This window comes from Lissotriton vulgaris, chromosome 3_1, assembly GCF_964263255.1.
Source record: "Lissotriton vulgaris chromosome 3_1, aLisVul1.2, whole genome shotgun sequence".
Taxonomy (NCBI): Eukaryota; Metazoa; Chordata; class Amphibia; order Caudata; family Salamandridae; genus Lissotriton; species Lissotriton vulgaris.
In genome coordinates this window covers 700,653,895-700,675,176 of record NC_141689.1, presented here as the reverse complement: position 1 = coordinate 700,675,176, position 21,282 = coordinate 700,653,895, and the positions used below count along the sequence as shown (strand labels likewise).

General features: G+C 41.4%; 1 protein-coding gene across 3 annotated transcripts in view; it reads left to right on the top strand.

Moving 5' to 3' along the window:
* PJA2 (praja ring finger ubiquitin ligase 2) overlaps nucleotides 1–21,282 on the top strand; it is a 201,481-nt gene that overhangs the window by 63,304 nt on the left and 116,895 nt on the right. For all 3 annotated transcript variants that reach the window (XM_086961006.1, XM_086961007.1, XM_086961005.1), the window contains one exon: nucleotides 12,996–13,199. In XM_086961006.1, the coding sequence (XP_086817132.1) occupies nucleotides 12,998–13,199 (202 nt within the window). In that variant the 5' untranslated portion in view covers nucleotides 12,996–12,997. The remainder of the gene's footprint in view (nucleotides 1–12,995; nucleotides 13,200–21,282) is intronic.

Here is a 21,282-nt window from a genome sequence, read left to right as displayed (position 1 = left end):
GACATTAAGAAAGGCTTTGAGGACTCCGCTTCCATTCAATCGGACATTCGGAATTTTTGCGAGTCCTTGGATAGAAAAGTGGGCACTCTTGCATCAAGAACAGAAGGTCTGGAAGACACAGTGTTGGGTCTCTCATTGCATCTGGATGAAGCCAAGACAGATATTGTAAAGCTTAAGAAGGAGGATCAGATTTTGTCAGGAAGATTGGAGTCACTGGAGAACAACGCACGTCGAAGCAACCTCCGTATTCTTAACGTACCAGAGGGCAGTGAGGGGTCCGACATAAAGCAATATATCATTCATTTGTTAAAAGACTGTTTGAAACTAGATCAATCTGTGGAAGAATTGTCTGTGGATATTAAACGTATCCACAGAGATCCCTTCAGGAGGAACCCTCAAAGAACCAAGCCGAGGAAAATATGAATACATTTCCACACCTATACTCTCAAAGAATCTATATTAGGTCTGGCACTAAAGCAGAAATCCTTAAGCGGGAAGGGATTCAACTTTCAAATTAGGTCCGACCTTTCGAGGGCAACGCTAGACAAACAATGGGAGTTTGGTAGAAGGTTTGAAGCTTTCAGGAGCCTAGGGGCAATAGCCCATCTGGTCTTTCCGGCGGCCTTGAAAGTCATGCATAATAACACAATGCATAACATCAGGTCAGTGCAGGCAGCTGATGAACTCCTGCGGTCCTTGGGCAGAGAAAAAGATAAAGATAAAAACAAGGGTTCTTCAAGTTAATCTATTAGTCCCCCGGAGATTAGTATACTTGGGATAGGTAAGATCGCTTAAACCATGAGTTGGTGAAGGAGGTTTAGAAAAGGAGAAAAGAAAAGAAAAAGGGGAGAGGAAAGGATTAACAGAAAGGATAAAGAAAAAGAAAAAAAAAGATACAAATCAGGAGATATAGAGAGGGAGAGAGAAGGAGGGGAAAAAAAAAACAAATAAGGAAAAAAAAGAGAAGGGGAAAAAACTTTTGCACAATTGGTTATGTCAATATACTAATTAACAAACTTAATATAAAATGTGATATCTATAATCTTGATTCCCTTCCACTTGAAATAGCCCTGTGTTTTATTGTTTTTTCTTTATTTCCTCCTCTCTTTTTGGCCATGATTAAAGGTCTATCTACAGATAGGACGGGAACACAGAAGGGGTGCTATCTTCTGGTATATCCAGATAGAGTAGGGGTTTCCCACGGGTGGGGGGAGGGTTCTGGGGTGCTTACGGGAGGGGGGCAGCGGGGAAAATTTCTTTAAAAAGTCCTCATTTTTTGCTCAGTTCTACTTTTTATGTCCTTGTTGGGGAGAGCCATATATTTTATGGTAAACATTAGCTTTAATATTAAGGGTTCTTTTACTCTGGGTACTGGTTATGGGGTGATGGGGTGGATGTTCCCATGGAGAAGATAGGAATTCTCACCTGGAATATAAATGGCCAACGCTCTAGTCCCAGAAAATGGAAAATATTGCAGTATTTGCGAGACTCAGATGCTCAAATTTTTGTACTCCAAGAGACCCATCTTACAGAGACTGAGATCACCTCTGTTGTTAAAAAAAATAGATGGCTAGATTTTTGTGTGTCTACTACACAATCTCTAAACTCCAGAGGGGTGGCGATCTTCTTCAAAAAATCTTTAAAAGCAAGGTTAATTGATAAACTCGTAGATCCAGGAGGTAGATGGGTAATTGTCTCTGTGACGGTGGCGGGAGCTCCGATTACAATAGTAGGTTACTACGGGCCCAACCATGATGACCCCTCGGTATTGAGTATGGTATTTTCTCACCTGCTTGCGTATCCGGAGCCCACGATACTGGCTGGAGATTTCAATATAGTTTTGGACCCTATACTGGATAAATCCCCTACTAATAGATCAGTAATCCCCTCAAAAACAAGGGCCCTTTTACTTGACAAAATGAAGGAATTTGGCTATGTAGATATTTGGAGATTAAGATCTGGGCTTCAACAAGGTGTCTCATTTCACAACTATAAATACCACCACCAGTCGAGAATAGATTATATCTTAATCAGTCAGCAACTAGTTAAACAGGTACAAAACATCTCTCATCTCCCATTCCATTTTTCCGATCATGCGGCCATCTCTCTAGAACTGGGCGGGCTGCTGAAAAACACACCTAAAGTTTGGTCATTTGACCGTTCATTACTTACTGCTCCCGATGAAATTACTGCTTTAAAAATTGAAGCACAAAGTTTTTTTGATAACAACATTGGGTCCGCTTCCCCAGGGTGTGTTTGGGACACATTTAAAGCCTTCTTGCGAGGCATAATAACAAACAAGGTCTCACATAAAAACAAAATCTATAGAGAATCTGTCACCTTATAGGAATCTGATATGGCTAGGGTGCAAAAGAAAATCTTGTTACATCCGGCCGTTCCCCCGGAAACTATGAAACGTTGGCAAGATGAGTTATCTACCCTAAAAGGAGAACTGGGCTCAATTATAAATACTCGAGTCCTTCAGAGATGGGAGGCCAGTAAGCTAGCACATTTTCAATATGGAGAGGGGGCCGGCAAGCTTCTGGCCTGGAAAGCCAAAACTGATCGAGTTAGAAATAACATAGCTCAAATCAACGTAGATCAGGCGACTTACTCAGCAGATGCTGACATTAGAAGTGCCTTTTGTGATTTTTTTTTAAGAACATCTATCACGAGGACAAACATGTTGAGGCTTGTCAGGTTGACGACTGGTTAAATAGGGTGTCTCTCCCCTCTCTTTCACCTGAACAAAGAGCCACCTTAGATAGACCTATTACGCAGGAAGAGGTTAGCCGTGCCATCTTAGACAGCAAGAAGGGTAAGGCATCTGGTCCCGATGGCCTTCCTTCAGAGCCATATTTGACCTTGTTGACAATAATAGTTCCTCCTTTAACTTTGCTGTTTAATCAGATCTTTCAGGTAGGGCTGTCTCTCCCTAATTCGTGGAATGATGCTTCTATTACTTTGATTTTGAAACCAGGTAAACCAGCCTCAAGTTGTGGGTCTTATAGGCCTATTTCGATTTTAAATGCGGATTATAAGTTTTTCACATCTGTTCTTGCCAATAGACTAGGGGTAGTGGCACCTTCTATATTACATCAGGACCAGAGGGGCTTTGTGAGGGGTCGCCAACTCTTTGAATTGACCTATGATCTTATTGGGGCCATAGATATGGCGACGGCGGACTCTCTTCCCCTTGCTGTCATCACGTTGGACGCCACCAAGGCCTTCGACAGGGTCAATTGGATGTTCCTGTCGGGGGTCTTGGGTAAATTCAACATTGGGGGGGGCTTTCCGCAGAGCGGTGAGTCTACTCTATCAGAAGCCTATGGCCTCTTTACTGGTTAATGGCGAACTGTCAGCCCCATTTAATATTACTCGGGGTACGCGGCAGGGCTGCCCCCTCTCCCCTCTCCTATTTGACTTATATATAGAGCCCTTCGCCCAACGGTTAAGGGACGACTGTAACATTTTTTTTCATATATGGGTTGGGAGAGGAAAGTGGCCCTGTATGCCGATGACATTCTCATCTTCTCTTCAGACCTCCGTACCGCTCTTCCCTCTATAATTGCTCTGGCCTATGACTATGGTGAGGTATCCGGATACCAAATTAATGCATCCAAAACTGAGATGATGCAGTGGAACGACCCCGAGCCAGTGGCAGGGGTTCAATTGAGTCTTTCTATGCGTTATCTTGGCCTCACTATTATTAAAAACATAGACAAAATTGCAACGTTAAATTTTTCATTGATAGCAAGAGAATGTAGAAAACTTATGAGGTCTTGGTCTACACTCCCGCTTTCTATTCTGGGTAGGGTTAACCTTGTTAAAATGTCTATTTTGCCCAAAATTTCTTTTTTGTTTAACACTGTTCCGCTTTATTTTGAGCCTTCTATCATAGCAAAATTCCAAAGTGATATTAGCTCTTTTATTTGGAATGACCTCACAGCTCGGATTTCATGGAAAAAAATCAGGCGTAGGAGAGAAAAGGGGGGTCTTGCAGCTCCAGATTTACAACTATACGCGTGGGCTTTTCAATTCTCCCACGCCAGGATGCTGCTTAAGATGCCCACAGTGTGGGAATAGGCACTATGTTCTCCGCAATACTTAGAGGAGAGGGAGTTGGCCAACAGGGTTTTTTGTTTAAATTTGGGGACCCTAAGTTTTTTAAAAAGGTGAAGGTATTATTGGGATTGACAAAAACGTGGGTTAAGCTAAGAGGCTCCATAAAACTGGGATATTTTGCAGGCAGGTCTCCAATGTGGGATTCCCCGGGATGTCCAGGTTGGCTTCTCGATAGCCAGGCAACACCACTGAGGGAGGCCGGGTTGGGGGACCTGTTTATAAATGGGTCTCTCCTCCCTTGGGAGCTTTACTAGCTAGAGTAGGGCCGGGTCTTTCCAGATTCAAGTATATACAGATTGCGAGTTGGGCTCACTCACAGCGTTCAGCTAGGGGTAGATACCAACTGGGAGGAGACAGCAGCTTAGTGGCCCTGATGCTGGACAAACTTCCTGTGAGTAAGGAGATCTCAGTCTGGTATAACTTATTATTGGAAGAGGTTGACGGGGATTTCACCCTACCGGAGACACTGTGGAGCGCTTCCTTTATTGAGCAGGACACTGATAACATCTGGCACGCCTCTTTTAAAATCTTGTGGGATATAGTGAAACCAGCCTGGTTGCGTAGGAATCATCTTTTTACCCTACACAGGGCATATTATTCACCACAGCGGCTGTCGAAATTTTCAATAAACTCCCTAGGGCTTCTAGCAGCCTCTGACATACACATGTTTTTTGAATGCCCACTCTTGTTCTCCTACTGGGATTCAATTAGTAAACTATTGACTACATCTTTAGGGGTAGCAATCTCAATCAATGCAATGACCGTAATCTTCGGATTATTTTCGGGAGTTCTAGGCCCTGCTAAGAACCTTCTTTTTTACTGCATGTTATTGGCCAGAAGGGAAATCTGCAGGAAATGGAAAGACCCAGCACCTCATACGTTGTTATACTGGCGTATCTCAGTCCTGCAAACATCCAAAGTTGACCTCACAAGATCTGGCAATCCCGAAAAACGTAAATTTTGGCTTCTCCTAAATTTGAATTAGTTGGCTTTTGACAGTGGGGTTTTTTTGTTGTTTTTTTTCCCACTATCCTATGATTAAGCTGCTGGTCTATATTTTTCTTTTCGGTATACCCAATGGTTTCCCCAAACGGCAGTGGGTATCGAATTGCAGCAACATCTCCCTGCTACGGTTATATCGGGGTGCTTTATGGAGAGATGTGATAATGCTGAGTGTCAACATTGAATTATCGGTGAAAGCACTACCAGTATATCTGTGATGTATATTCCTCTCTCCCAGAGCCTGATGTGATATACCAAGGGCGAAAATGAGGACAAAAAAAAAAAAAGCTTGTCAAGTCATAAGGGGCTATGTCCTCCTTATGCCAGTGAAAGGTAAAATACATTGAAACTATCCACCATGTACTATTCTATGTAATACATTTTATTGAAGTAAACCAATGTAGCATTTCGAAATCATAAACTTATTTTTTGAGGTGTACTCTTTCTTTGTAAGTATTGTAACCTTTTAGTAGATGCTACTTTTCTACAAAGAAGTGGAAAGACAAGTTTGTTTTCAATTGTACAGTAGAATTTGAAAATATATAGACATTCTTATAATTACGAATTGTACACTACTAACACATTTTAAACCATTTGTGTATCTGGTATGCCCCTATACCTTCAGAAATGAGGTTTCCTACAGCATTAGAAAGAAGACTCTACTGAAGTCGGCCACTGGATTTTAGTAACAATTGAGGAGTTTGTCAGTCTGAACCAACCTAGTATTAAACTCAATCAGGTTTGGAAATCCCAATCCAAACAAGCATTGGCATAGCCAATAGGTCTCGCCTTTGGGACCTTATAAGTGTTTAACCATGCAACAGTCTATGTTGTTGCACCAAGGATATTGTGCCGCATAATAAATACTTCTAAGATCCCAAAAGCGAGACCTATTTGGCTATGCCAATGCTTGTTTTATCGTGCCCAGGCTGATATTTAATCCCAATTCAACCCTGGTCACCAGTCAGGTGACCCTGCAAATAAAAGGGGCAGGCCGCACATGCCTAGGGCCAGTTACCAGTCCTTATATGACGGTGTCCGTGTGCATTATTTCTTAAGTATTTGGGCTTAGCGCTCAGCACTTTACACAGGCCAGTAAATATTTAGGGAGAAGCAGTGAAATCTGACTTTTTTTCCCCTTCTCACCCAAAAACAGGACACGCATGAAGAAATCCATAAACATGACAGCTGACTGCATCCTTTCAAATTAATTGTTAGAGTAGGAAAATTACTGTGTTGCAAATTATATATTTACACGTAATCTCCCCGTGGGTAGTAAAAATGAATGTGCTCTTCTGTAACGTTACTGGTGCTCATGTAAAAGCCTCCAGTACCTTAGTGTTGAGTACGCGCTATATAAAACAGCAAAAAAAAAAATCTTGCATTGTGTGTGATTTAAATCGTTCAGCACCCTGCAATTTATGTATCCTTCTAACTGCAAATTTCGAAGGTGCATTCATTATAGAGCACGGACCGGGCGGTACGTGAACTCACGTAATGAACGGAAGTGAACATCGTTTCTGTGCAGAATAGTTGCCATGGGGCGGCTTTGCTGCTGAGAGTAGACTCACTGCCCATGTGCTGCCTTCGGCTACTCCATCTGTCATGTAACGCTTCCTGTCACGAGAAGGGACTCTTCATCATGGATTTACAGTGTTGCTTTCTGACTGTGCTCTGGTCCAGGCTCTCCCTGACACGAGCGTGGCGACACTAGGAAAATACTCCATTCCGAAAAGAGATGTTGCTGGTGCTGACTGAGGAGCAGAAGCAGCACCTGAGCTTCCCTTGCCGGGTGGAGGCTGGGAGTGAGTGGGGCTGACCTGAGTCTCCCGGGGGGCTGGATTTGGTAGCAGAGGGCACAACCTACAGTAACTGAAGTGGTAGAATTCCTTGTTAACCTCAACGGCGTAGTTAGAAAGTTGGAAGCTTACATAGGATGTGTTTAATGACGTGCTCCTGGTCCATGCGTGACTAGATGGCTTAGGCCCATTTTTTACTTCGAATTCCGTTACTAGTAGTTTTATTGTCATAGTATTAATCCAGGTGTACAACTCCCAGCATTCTTATAACAAGCACAAGCGCTGCGTGTGCATCGCGCGGTAGCGAGGGGAGAGAAGAGGGTCCTGCGCGATTCCCTTGCGGGAGCGAGCAGAAAGCCGTGATAGTTGATTACATATGGCGCTAAACTGCTTGCTCCTGCAAGGGAATCGCCAAATGTGCGCGCGTTGCCATTGAAGGCAATGGAACGCGTGAACGTTTTTGGCTGAAAAGCGGAAGGGATTGCTAAAGGTTTTATGCCTACCAGCTCATGCGCACTGTGTAGGTGAGACCTAAACAAGTGTGATGTCAGTTGTATTCAACATTCTCATTACAGGGGATCACCTATTTTATGAAGACCCATATTTTGCTTATTGTCAGCCGTACTAATTATCTTTGTTGGTGTAATGACTAAAAGATCATTTTCAGTGTAACAGATTATCTGAAGCTATTGGAAAGCTTGGATGGAACCAAATGCATATCTGGTTGAAAGCCTGTCCTTATTTATTAGTACATTTGAGTGTGTTTGCATGGTCTGGGATACCTAGTGTAGAGAGGACAGAAACTTGCTTTATCATGATGATTTTTTTTCATATCATTCTTGATTAGAAAACAATTATAATGCACAATGACATTGCCATGCGATTAAGAGTATCAGTTTAGGGTAGATCTCTTGTTCATTGTTCTAGTACCTCCAAATTGGGTAATGAAGACTGTTGTTCTCCAGGATTTAGATAGTCTTCACTGCATCATATGTAAGGAGTATGTTTTGGATGTTGGACGGTATACAGTGCTTGACCTAAACAAACCTGAAGCAGGCCTTTCTTTAGTGATCACTTTACTTTTCAAATTGAGGGAGTGTATAGGATTTTGAGCTTACCATGCGATGTGTTGAACTTGTCTCTTTTTGCAAGGCCACCCTTAACCTTTCCCCTTGTGTTGCTGGGCCATTTTTTGTTGGCTTTTGGACTCTTTCCCAGCTAAACATTTGTAAAGTGTTTGCGCTTTCTCCCTAAAATGTGGTACAATTTGCATATACCTGATGGGTAACCTCAATTTACATTTAAGTCCCTAGTGAATGGTACTAAGTGTATCCAGAGCCTGTAAATGAAATGATGTTAGTGGACAGCGAGACTCATTATGCCATCCATTAGAGTAGCCTTTTCAGACATGTCTCTAGCCTGCCACTGCACCCTGTAGCGCAGTTTTAAACTGCCATTTCGACTGGCAAAATAAATGTTCTGGTAGCCCTTAACGTACTTTTTAATACTTACAAATCACCTGGAAGGTATGCCCTGAAGGGCAGGATGCATAGTATTTAAAACGTAGGACATGTGGTTTTATGTTTTACATGTCTAGCAAGTGAAAAACTCCTTAAGTCGTTTTTCTCTGTTGTAAAGTCATCTCTCCTGTTGACTAACACTGGGTTACCTTACTACATTTAATACGTGCGAACTTTAGATTGGCAACAGATAGATATGCTGTTTACACTCAAATAAATTGTAATTTGAAAAAGAAAGTTGGATTTTAAGTTGCGATTCTGAAAAAGTCACTTTTATAAAGTTGGTAAATTTTTGTTTTTTTACCTACCGTTTGTGCATTTTGCCAGTGTCCTGAGTGGCATCACTATGAATTGCTCTGCTTCTGGAGAGTGACAAGAAGGGGCTTTGGTGTGAACAGGATGGCCCGCCCTGGCAGGGTGGCTGAAGGAGAAACTGGGCTTTGTCTCTTGCGCAGAAAGAAATCTGAGATCAGGTCTTCCTGCCTTTAGTCACGTTCCAGGACCAGATGTGGGGTTATGACATAGAGTCCATACACACAAAGGTTGGCACCAAGTAAAAATATTGGACCTCCAGAGCCAGTCAGAGTACTACCAGATTTGTGGAAGTTAGAGAAGGACTACGCTGTTGCTTGAAGGACTGCTTTGCTGTTTGAGAAGGAAAACTGGACCCGATTGCATTCATCCCACGGTAACCAGAATGACTCCAAGGGTCAGACGTCTGACCTGTGTGAGCTACAGGGCACAACAAGCCTCAGAGGCCTCCCTGCAAGTGTTCAGCTGATATGCTACAACTGGACCTGCCTAAGCCCTGTTGACCTCTGCTTAAGTGAATCCATGGTGCCCCAGAGGTGCCTCCCCAGAGCCTAGTCCCTTGGCTGACATGAAACTGTACTCCTGAAAGCGCCAAGGCTGCTGTCCGCAACAACTGCCAGCACAAAGTCCAGTGAAACCTGCTACTTGCTTTGAGAAATACAGTCTGCAGTGACCGGCAGTGTGGGAGCTATATTTTGCGCTACAGCGCCAACAGCCCATGGTGACTGCCAGCGTGAAGCTCCAGTAAAAACTGGCCACGATGCCCAACCAGCTCTTTGCGCTACAGCAACAACCATCCACAATTCTCTCCTTACTCCACGCAACCTCTTCTAACGCGAACAGAACCCTTCATGCTGGACTTGGAAAGTAATGTTTCAGCAGGACTAACCTGGTACTGGTACCAGTCCATGCTCCATCATGGTTGGCCTGAACTTGTTTTGTGACTTCCCCCTAGTCTAGCACGAACAGAGATGACGGTTAGTGGCACTTTGTGCTTTTAAACACAATTTTTTACTACAAACTTTAAAATGTAATTCTCTAGTTCTACTAGGTAGATTGTTGTTCTTGTAATATTTTCTGTTTTCTTTTTATAAATTGGTTTGGGATTTTTCTTGTGTTGTGTTTTTCACTTTATTACGGTTTGTGTGCTGCATACATACTTTACCCATTGCTTCTAAGTTATGGCAGACTGTATTTGTGCCACTCTACCAGAAGGTTAAGCACAGGTTAATTTAGTGCATTTTGTGGTTCACCCTGACCTGGATTATGGTTTTTGCCTGAGTTGCCTGTTGCCTGAGTGCCCCTCAACAAATAACCCGATTTCTTACACTATAACATCTCAGACACTAAACACTTGAGAATAGACTTAAGCTCTTATTTGTCAGTTATTTTTTCCATTCTGCTGATCTGATCAGTTCTTCACTTCTGCAGAATCTGCTATTGAAAAGATGTCAAGGTCTGTCAAATCTGTGTTAGCCTCCTACACAATGGTATGGTGAATTCTTAATACTTCCCCCCTCCATATTGGTTAAACTGTTGTGTTTAAATGGTGCGAAAGATTCTCTTTAGTTCAAGGTAAGAGGAGTGCAATTATTCGCTGAATGGCAACCTCACTGACTGCTATAATGCAGTTTTGTCATCAGTTCTCGCCATCCCTTGCAGAGGAGGCGGGATGAGGAGGCAATTTGAATCCAGCCTTTCACAAGAACTATCACAAGAGGGTCAGGTTGATGGAATAGTTTCTTATCATACTGCAAGTGGTGCATATACTTGGTAGAAAATATAGGGAACGTCTTTCCATGATTCCAGTTAAGCCGGGGCAAAGTTTTTTCTGTTGATGTGTATTTCTTTATAGTGTTTGCAGTAAATGTGGGCTAACCTTTTGAGTTTGGTACGATTGAACATTGTGTCTGTTAAATAGAGATGTCTGCAAGTTTTTGACGTTTCTCATCTCATGGACTTGCCACAAGGATTTGGATTCAGCTAGTTAACGTAGTAAGACAGGATTGCCTTTTGCTGTTACCGTTACACACAGCCATTGTGTCTCTTGAATGTGAGTTGTAGCATTTTGCTTGTGCACATGACCATTCACCTAAATATAATCCGCTTGGTCAGGGGTGAAAGGCCAATCTATAATTGTCTTTGATTTTAAAACCATTGAAAAATGTGTGCTTTCTCAACTAAACACCCACATTAAAAAGTACAACCTGCTTGACACCTTCTAATCTGAGTTCAGGAAAGGCTTCCGTCCACAGACTGCTATACTAAACATCATCGTTGACCTACACAGATCTTTGGACGAAGTCCGGACCTGCCTCCTAGACCTCTTGGCTGCCTTAAACACTGTCAACCATGACATCCTCTTCAACACCCTCTCAGCGTGTAGGCATCAAGGGGACTGTCCTTCAGTGGTTCACCTCCTTTCTAAGCTAGCGCTCTCAGCTAATCCAGTTCAACCGCTTCACTTCAAAAACAGCACCAGGAATCCCCCAAGTGTCAGTCCTAACTCCTACACAATTCAACCTCTATTTAGAAATTCCTTGCAATGATCCTGAAGCAAGCTAGAATAGCCTACCATCTGTATACAGATGACACCCAACTCTACGTGAAAATCTGGTCAGTCAGACATCCAGTACCTAAATAACATACTCCTCACAGTTCAAACTTGGCAGACCAGCATCTACCTGAAACACAACCCCAACAAAGCTGAACTCCTTCTCATTCATCCTAAAGAAAAAACCTTTCCACGTAGACAGCTGGCTCGGCAACCTCACGGTATTAAACTTTAAACTGTCCGTCTCCAACTCTGTTAAATTCCTGGGGATTCCACTTGACCGCTACAGAAGCATGAAAGACCATATTAATGCCTCAGCCAAAAGGACATTTTTCATGCTGACAAACCCTAAAATGAAACCCTTCATCCCGATTGAAGACCTAAATACTGTGGTGCAGGCCTTAGTCCTACCCAAGCTGGATTATGGCAAAGCAATGGTGGTGGTTGCCCCCAAATCCTGCCTAGCCCCATTGACAGCTACACTCGACTAGCTAGACTTATATCTGGGTAAAGGCTCTTTGACCACATCACCCCCACCCTCAAGCAACTGAACTGGCTTCCAGTCGAGGCAAAGGCCATTCTAAAAACTCCCTGCATAACTCACAAAGCACGCTACACTGCAAAACCAATCTACCTCACAATTGAATTTTCAAAAGCCTGTCAAAAGAGACCTCTCGAAAGCTCTAACAATCTACTCTGATTCTTCCAAAATTTAAGAGCGAAATCTCTCACCCTCTCTTTCTCTGGGACTGCTCGTAGAATCTGGAACTGCGTGAAAATCAATTCTTCCCTCACTTCAAACAGAAATTGAAGCTTCTACTCTTCAACAAATAACTAAACTCACCCCCTTATAAAGCACTTGACAAGCCTGCGGGCAGCCTCCCCGCACTCTCTGAAAAAATCTGTGCAGCACCACCCTGAGGAAAACTGTGCCTCCAAGTCCCCCCGTCCTCATGAGGCCTTACCCCAGCTACCTCAGAATTACAAAGTCCATTTGTACTACTATCCATCTTGTTATTACCGTTTTACTTTTACTATGTATTCTTCGATGTACCCCTCCTTTAATCTCGTACAATTGTCACTGTGCTCTGTAAAGCACTACGTATGCATGTGTAACGTAACTACCTCAACATTGTATCTGCACCTTTCCGAAATGTTTTTGTATACCTAGTCACTGTCACCATGTATCATTATTTACTCCAAATGTATCTTATTGAGTTGCTGCTTATGCAATTCCTTGTATACCTCATCAGATCCTGTCACTATGTATCAGTACTTGCTCCAAATGCATCTCAAGTAGTCGCTGATTGAGCTCACTATATGAAGTGCTCTTATGCCCTCTGGTCAGGTTTGCACTTTTCAAAACTCAATAAATAAAAAAGTAATTGAATAAATAAAGTAAAAATAAAAAATACGTTTCTTATTTTTAAAAAAAATATATTGTACTTAATTTTTTTAAAAACTTATTTTGGTTTTTGCAAACATGCATGCCACATTTAGACAGCACCATTTTCAAATTCTGGTTTTACTTTGAGGTTTATTGCATATGTTTGTGAAAAATAAAAATACAGTTAAAAAAAATCATTGGCTGCCCATGCCATTTCCATTAATTTTGTGAATGCTTGTTTGCTTTGAAACACTGTTCGTTTTTCATCCGATCCTCTTTTTTCTCTTTCTCCTCAGCCATGGGTCAGGAAGCAGGCAAGCAGGCGGCCTGGCCCAAACCAGCAGGATGCTACCAGACCATTACTGGGCGCAGGTATGGAAGAAGACATGCCTATGTCAGCTTTCGACCTTCTTTGGCCAATCCAGAGAGGACATCGAGCCCGCAGAGCAGAGAATGTGAAGGACTTGAACTTGATGATGTTCGAAAGGAAACCCCCCTATGTGTGTGCCTTGTAATTCCGACTCTTGCTGCGATCTTTCGAATTTAATTTCAATCAACGAGGTTAAAAAGTGAAGAAAGAAAAGTCAGATTGGGAAACTTAAAGTTGACACTTACTTGGTGATAATAGTCGTTGAGGCATGGGGAATGCAACAGCAGCGAGGCAGTGGCCTTGGAAAAAAAATGCCAGCCACTGAAACTTAGTATAAAGATACTTAAGTTGCCCGCAGGCAGATATTGATTACTAGCTTTACTTATGTATGTGTCTTTGATTGGCATGGGCTCATCCTTTAACTTGAAATTTGAATAGTGTGTTCCATCATATTATACCATAATTATGGTATTCCTGATATGTTGTGGATTTATTTAGCACCTATGTTTAACCTTTTGCTGCCTTACCCAAGGACATGTTGTGACCAGCGTGGTTCGTTACAGTTTGGAAGCTTCTCCCGTGACTTAAATATATCGCTTTGCAGTAGTATGTTCTTTTCTCATCTTTGTTGGTGTGTGAGTGTGTATTGAGAAGAGTAATTAGCGCACCATAGAGAATACAGCTAATTTACGGTTTCACAAAAGATACACAATTGATGAAGCGTTTTACTTTATTGCATTTCCCGCAATAAAGAAATGAAAACATTTGAAGAGGTGTGGCTGTAAAAATTACCAAGTAATTGCTCTGAAGGGTATGTCCAGCTGAGACTAGTTAATACAGGCATTTGAATATCCTTGATTAACCCATTTTGGGCATCTTGTGGCGCAGTGTCTTCTGACATGGATGAGAGTGTAGCTTGCTGATGTAAATTTGGATTCCTATGTGCTACTTCACTTGTTCGGGCACCACTAACTTTTTTTATTGCAGATGCATATATCACCAATTTGAATAGTTGATTTAAACAGCTTCTGATGTAGATTTCCCATGTTGGAGAAGAGACCAAAGTCAATAGACAGACACATCACTCTATTCTACCTATCCAATCCTAACATCTAACTGTTATTGTACAATTGACCTTAAAACCAAGTCTTATTATATAGCCAAATTCCTTTTTTGCCTAATCTAATGTTTCCAAATTGCAAAAGCCAATATTTGTCACTGTTGTGGAATAAGCTGTTGGTAAAGTTCTTCAAGGTTTACACTTATCTCTCAAATCATTAACACTTAACACGTATGGCTGTTAGCCCTGTCCTCTCTGCTTAACTGTTTAGAGTAGTTGCAGCAAAAACTGATCTGGAAACCATAACCTTGGTATGCAGGGGTGTGGCTAACCCCGGATGACTTATCAACGTAGCAGCTATGGGAGGGGTTTGTGGCTTCCACATATCCTAACAAAAGTGTTTCGCAGTGCTATGCAGAAATCCATAACAGTTTTTTTTCTTTCTCGTTTTCACAACATTAATTACCCTGTTGATTTTGCTCTGTTATGTGAAGTTAATGGTTCCTGGGTTCACTCTGACTGGCTTTCCTTCAAGATGTAAAACATACCTCCCCCACAACCAGGCTATTGTCCCTGCCCTGAAGCAGGTCTCATGCCTCATTATGGTCAAGCACTGGAATACCAACTGTCCCAACTGTCAATAGACTAATGCTAATTAAACTACTTGAGGTTCAGACAGGTAAAAGGTAATTTTCTAAGTTACTTTTACAAAATATTTAATAAAATCTCAACTCTATATTAAAACGGGTTTGTTAAATATCAAGAATAGTATGACTGACTTTTGTAGCTTTTTCCTGGCAAACGTTAAAGATTAAAGTCTATATTCTTTACTTTGACATTTTCTAGGATTCAGTAAACACTGACAGTAAAAATGGCTGGTTTGATAGGCTGTACCTGTTGTACTGTTTAAAGTGTGGCCATAAACTGTTGATTTGTGTTTTAACTGGAGAATTCGATTCACCAGCACATGCATTCGTGATAATTCCATTTGCATAAGAAATCTTTCTTTAGAAAGACAGTTGCCAAGAGCCTGAGTTATTCGTCCGCACACAAACTTTGGATCCTTTAGAATATTCTCTCACAGCTATTCTTAATCTTATGTCATTTCTACCACAAATGTAATTTTGATGGGGCATTTGTAGCTTTTCAAAATTTGGATTGATTTCTAAAAGAAGTGACACTCTAGCATATTACTTTGCCCTTCTTGCTCCTAATACATGCTCTCATTTCGTTGCAAACGTCAGTGCTTTAATTGAGGCTACCATCATCCATAATAGATACTGTTTGCTGTACTTGTGCTGCATGCACAAATCAATCCAAGGTTACCAACTTAATTTTTAGCTTCCAGTTTCAAATTCACACACATTTGTAGAGCATTTTAACATTTTAATTGAGCTTTTTAATGTATATATACTTAAGTAATCTATCAATATATATGTTTCTAAACAGTTGCATAACCCCTAAGTCAGTTAACAACTACTGATATATCAATGTGAAAGCAGCAGACAAAGGATCCCGTATACACTGGTTTGTGTCGAAAGTAAGAGACTATTTAAATTATATGCTAAGCCGCTGTCAGTTTACAAACCTAAGTGTGACGCTGACATGCTAATTATGCAAAAGTAAAAGTTGCGTCCATTTTAAATGCGACATGTGCTTGCACATGAATAGTCAAAAACAGCCTTGCGCAATTGAATGTCTGATGTATTCCTGCAGTTGACATTTGTGTGCATAAAAATACCTTTATCATTTTTTTCGAAAATTGTTTTTTATTCACTTTTAAAAAAGTGAAGTCAAAATAAATCTTGCATTATTGCTTAAAGTTCTGTGGTATAATGAAGTGATCTCCCATCTAGGCAAGGGTTAAAAAGTACCTTTGTTGATTGCTGTACCTAGGCCACCAGCCCTGCATCCCCTGTGTTGGTTAATTATTTATTTGATATCTGTAAACTGTACTGGTTTTGCAGATTATGCACAAGAGGGAGCTGGTTTTACCATCCCTTGAAGACATGAATGCATACTACGGTATGTTCCTTTTCCAAGTGATGAATATGTTCTCTCTCTGCATTGTTGATCGCAGTACCTAATGGGTTTCGGTGGGAGAGTGCTAGAAACAGAGGATTTCCCATAAAAGTAGCTTTTCATTATGTATGCATGCAACCAATGAGAGAATTGAGGGCAGTTTCTTAGTTCACACGTGCCGCAAAGTAAATTTGAATCCTGGGTGCTTATCTATTTACTGAAATTAAACTGATATTGCTGGAGAGGGCTGACTATAGATGGGCTCTATAGTCTTCAAAACCTCGTTGAAATCTCTGGATACCTATGACTCGCCGAAAGTAAATTGTAACAAATATTAAAATACTGGCATTCACACTTTTACAAATCTAGGTGCATGTACTGCACCAATTGAATTAGTTGTGCAATTGGCCTGCTAGCTAGACAAATGCATTCAGACTTGCGTCCAACAACAATTGCCAGACCAGAATAGTAAGTAGAGATCAAAATTACTGTTGCCTACATTCAGGGGATATTCCAGTGGTCCCCCTATGAGACAGGAGTTCTGAATCATGAGTCCCAAGAAGCCACTGCTACAGTGCAGAGAATCTACATGGCCTAATTTGGGAAGAGATGAATTCAACGTTATGCACTGCCTTTGAGGAGTTCAGCAGTGTCGCTCGAGAGCTATCCCTTCTTCTTTACATGGCTATCAAAATGCAAATACAGTCCAAGCATGATATAGAATTCATAGGCATAGGACACATAGGAAACTTTACACCTTCACAAAAATAGTGCTGTTAAAATGAATTAACAAAGTTGTTGCCATACATTTTTAGGAACGTTTATTTTGACATCTACAAAATGCATGACACCAAAGGAGTCTAATTGCTATGCAACATAGCCTATAAAGGAGGGGAGAAGTGTGATTTGGAAAACACTTGAAAGAGGTGGGTAAGCAGCATGAAATCGGTTGTAAATGCTTCTGATTCCCAGTGGAGTTTATTTAGTGTCTTTGCTCTGCTCACATGTTTGTATCTCCCTGTTACCAGTTCAGTACACCCGCTTTAAGACTGGTAAAGGTCTTTATTTATTTATTTATTTATTTATTTTTAAGGTTTTATATAGCGCGGACAAGATCTTTGCAGATATCAGAGCGCTTTACAGAAATAGGAGGTAGGGTAGACAAACTCTTGAAACAGTACAATATTCGGAAGTGAATGAGTTGCAAGGTGAGGTAGCAATCACAAAAGAGTATACATACTAATAACAATCAGGAAACAATAGTATAGAAGCCGTGCAATGTCGAATCGAATAAGATTATAGCACCCCAGAGGGTGAGTAAACACACTGCTGAAAACAGTATAGTAGTCAGTAGTAAGTGAATTGCAAGTTAGTAGAGCAATCAAATCATAGTATAAACCCTAATAAGCAATCTGGAAACCACTAGTATAACATCCGTGTAATGATTTTGATCCAGTAGCACTCAAAAAAAAAACATGAGTCTAACACAGATAAACATTCACGTAGCCGATAATGTAGGAGCCATGTAATGTTATTGTTCCAATAACAGTAGGGTTCAGGTGAACTTAGCCATAAGGATGGCTTTTACCTCTTTCTTGAAGAGTACAGTGGAGGGGATAAGCCTGGTTTCTGGCGGGAGTGCATTCCAGATCCTAGGTGCCATTCCTGAGAAGGAGCGTTTGTATGTTTTTTCCTTCCGGAATCTACGGGGTTTCAGGAGGAGATTTTTTGTGCTTCTGTTGGATCTTGAGCCTCCTGATATATTCAGCTTGTGAGTGAGGTAGTTGGGTGATTTGTGGTGTACGGCCGAGTGTGTCATACAGGCAATTGTCAGCTGAACTCTGGCTTCAAAAGGCAGCCAGTTTAGGGCTTTTAAGTCAGGGGATATATGCTAGTGTTTTCTTGAGCCAGTGATGAGTCTCGCTGCCGCGTTCAGAGAGGCTCTTAGTGGTGCCGTTGTTGTTAGGGGGAGCCCGCTGAGAGCCACAATTCCGTAGTCTATGCGAGGAATGACTAGTGCTTGTGCAACAGTTCGGAAGTCCTTGGGTGGTAGGAAGGGTTTGAGTTTTCTCAACGTGTTGATTTGGAAGTTGGCACCCTTAGTTGCTTTGCTAATATGCTGCTGCATGTCGAGATTGGAGTCAAGTGTGATGCCAAGAGATTTCGCAGAGTCCACGATGGTGGGCTGGACATTGAGTGCGGTTAGCTGATTGAGCCAGGTTTGGGTGATGGCCTTTTTCGCAGGAGGTGAGATCAGAAGGAACTCCGTTTTCAGAGCATTTAGTTTGAGGTGATTATCGGCCAGCCATGCTTGGGTGTTTCTTAGTGTGGCATTCAAAAGCTTGACGTCTTCAGGCGATTGTAACTTGAGGTAGAGTTGAGTGTCATCAGCATACATATGGAAGTGTACATTTGATGCTTGAAGCAAGGTAGTGAGTGGTTCCATGACGAGGTTGAACAATGTGGGGGATAGGGAGGAACCTTGAGGGACGCCTAGTGTTAGGGCACAGGTGCGGACAATGCGTTGTTGATCTTGAACTTCTGAGACCGGTTGTGTAGAAAGGACGTGAACCATTTGAGAACAGTCCCGGATATGCCCATTCTGGTATTTAACAGCTCCAGTAGATTCTCGTGTTTGATGGTATCAAATGCTGAGGAGAGATCAAGAAGGATGAGGAGGCAGGACTCATTGTGATCCAGGATTTGGAGGGCGTCATCAATTATGTGTGTCATAGCCGTTTCCGTGCTATGTTTTGCTCTGAATCCTGATTGGTGAGGGTTGAGGAGGTCAAACTGATCTGGTCTTTAGGAGCTCTTAAGTATAGGGAAGTGCAGCTGTCTAATTGTTATCCCATTGTGGTCTGGGTAGTGGTTTTAGATCCTCTTCAGGGCAGAAAAAAGCACATTTTTATTAATGTCTTACTGGATTAATTATTCATTAGTTATTTAGTAACTTTTCTTCATTGCAAGAATATCTTGGTTATTGGACTTGGCTTCATGTTCACTATAGTCTCCTCAATTGTGAAGGATGCATGCAGGGATATGTGGTAAAGTGCTGCAATGGTTTTAAACCAACTAACATGTCTGTTTTCGGCTGAGCTAAATGTTTTTCATCCTGCTTTTCACTATTTTGTAGGTTTGGTTTACTTGTGTGAGGTTGCAAAATGTTTTTCTGCCATCTTGATTTGCTACGTGTATGATTGAAAACATTGTTCTGGTTAATATAGGACATTGTGGAGATAATTTTACAACTTTTTTGTTAAAAACAAAAACTAAGTTTGGATCCTTTCAGGAAACCTAAGAAAGCTTGGGAAAGGCAATGCTGTGCTGACTGTTCTCATAATGCTTATGGATTTGAACCAATGCTTAGAATATGTGGACACCTTTACCACTTGTTTAGGAGGATTGATTGGTTGGGGATATACAAAATAGCAGATAGATCTAATAGTATGAGAAGCAGTAATTTCTATTAATCTTGATATTTTCTGTTGCTGTAATCCTTTTTGTCCATTAGATGTGAGAATTCATAGGATTATCTTGGAGGTGATGGATCGCACCATCTTTAGCATTAGCAAATAAGGGCTTCTTGAAAGCAGCCACAATACCAGCACCAGCCAGTCAATGAACGTGTATCCCTAGGGCATCCTTTTACTTTTCTTGTTCAACTGAGGTGTGTTTAAAAAAAATATATAACTATATAGTTTTGTCTCTTAAAACTTCCCCAGGTTTTAGTTCGGATAAAATACCTGCACATATGTATTTAGCTGATTTAAAAAATTTCAAAAACATACCTATATGCAGAATTATTTTGTTGGAAATCTATCCGTGATATTTCCTTTTCAAGTATGAATATGCCGCTCTTAAATGTTGTAAAATAGTGATCTGTGCCACTGTGATTAGTCGAGTAATCCTAAACTATTTTCCACACATTGATCTCTGCTATGCCCTCCGAGACTTAATATTGGCCTAGAACCTCTATTTAAGCAGCTTCTTAGTGCAATGACTCGGGTTAAAATATTCTTTCTTGATGATAACACACTATTTGTCCCTCCTAGAAGATGACAAAACTTCAGACCCTGCAAAATACAGCGGCCAGGCTAGTTCTCGATCTCCCCCTCCCCCCCCCCCCCCCCCCCCCCCCCCCCACTTCATCGGCCCCATGTCTCAGAAAACGACACTGGCTCCCCATAAAAAAACGCATCAAATTTAAAATATGCTGCCTAGTCCACAAAACTATCAATGGCCAAGGACCTAAATATTTGGAAAGAAAACTTTCTGATTACTGCCTGACTAGAACCCTCCGCTCCTCAGACAAGCACCTCCTAGCGGTCCCGAAAGTCCGCACGGTCAGAAATGGGGACAGATGTTTTTCTAAAATAACCCCAGAAACGTGGAACACTCTACCCCTTCAGATTAGAATAGACCCTAATCACAACACATTCCACAGAAACTTGAAAACCTGGCTCTTTTAGGTCCTCTAGGTCTGCCCTTCCCTCTGTTCTCTCAATGAATTTCTGCAAGCGCTATGAGAACTACGGGTGATATATGCGCTATATAAATTCAATTTCAAATTCAAATTACTCACCTACCTCCTATAGTAAATAACCATACAGTTAATTCATATACCATTAAAAGGAACTATACAATTAAGAGCTTTTAGCCATTATAAAGTGCATTTCCAAATCTTCCAAAGCAAAGTCCTGGTCGTATGATATGATACAGTACAATCACATGTTTAAAAAATGTAATTCATCAATAGATATTATTCATAAAACAATTAACATTGGAAGAATAAATACAAGGATAAAAAAAATGGAATCGTAAGTTGCTAGGACCGTGGTTGCTACTTTAAAAAGGTCCACTGTGCACGCCAAATTAAGATTAGGAAATGAGATACAGCGAAGACGATGGGGGCCTGGTTGTCATACTTTAGAACTCAAAGTTCCTCGGTACAATGTACGAAGCCTAGATTCTTGCAAAGTTTAATGAGACAGGGCTGCCGGGGTAATAAGTAGCCAGGGCAGAAAAAAAGAGCATGTATCTCTGTCTCTTCCTTATAACTACAGGCAGGACATCCACCAGGTTGAGTTTTGGACCATTTATTTGAAAAGGCACGGAGCGGTTGGATCCC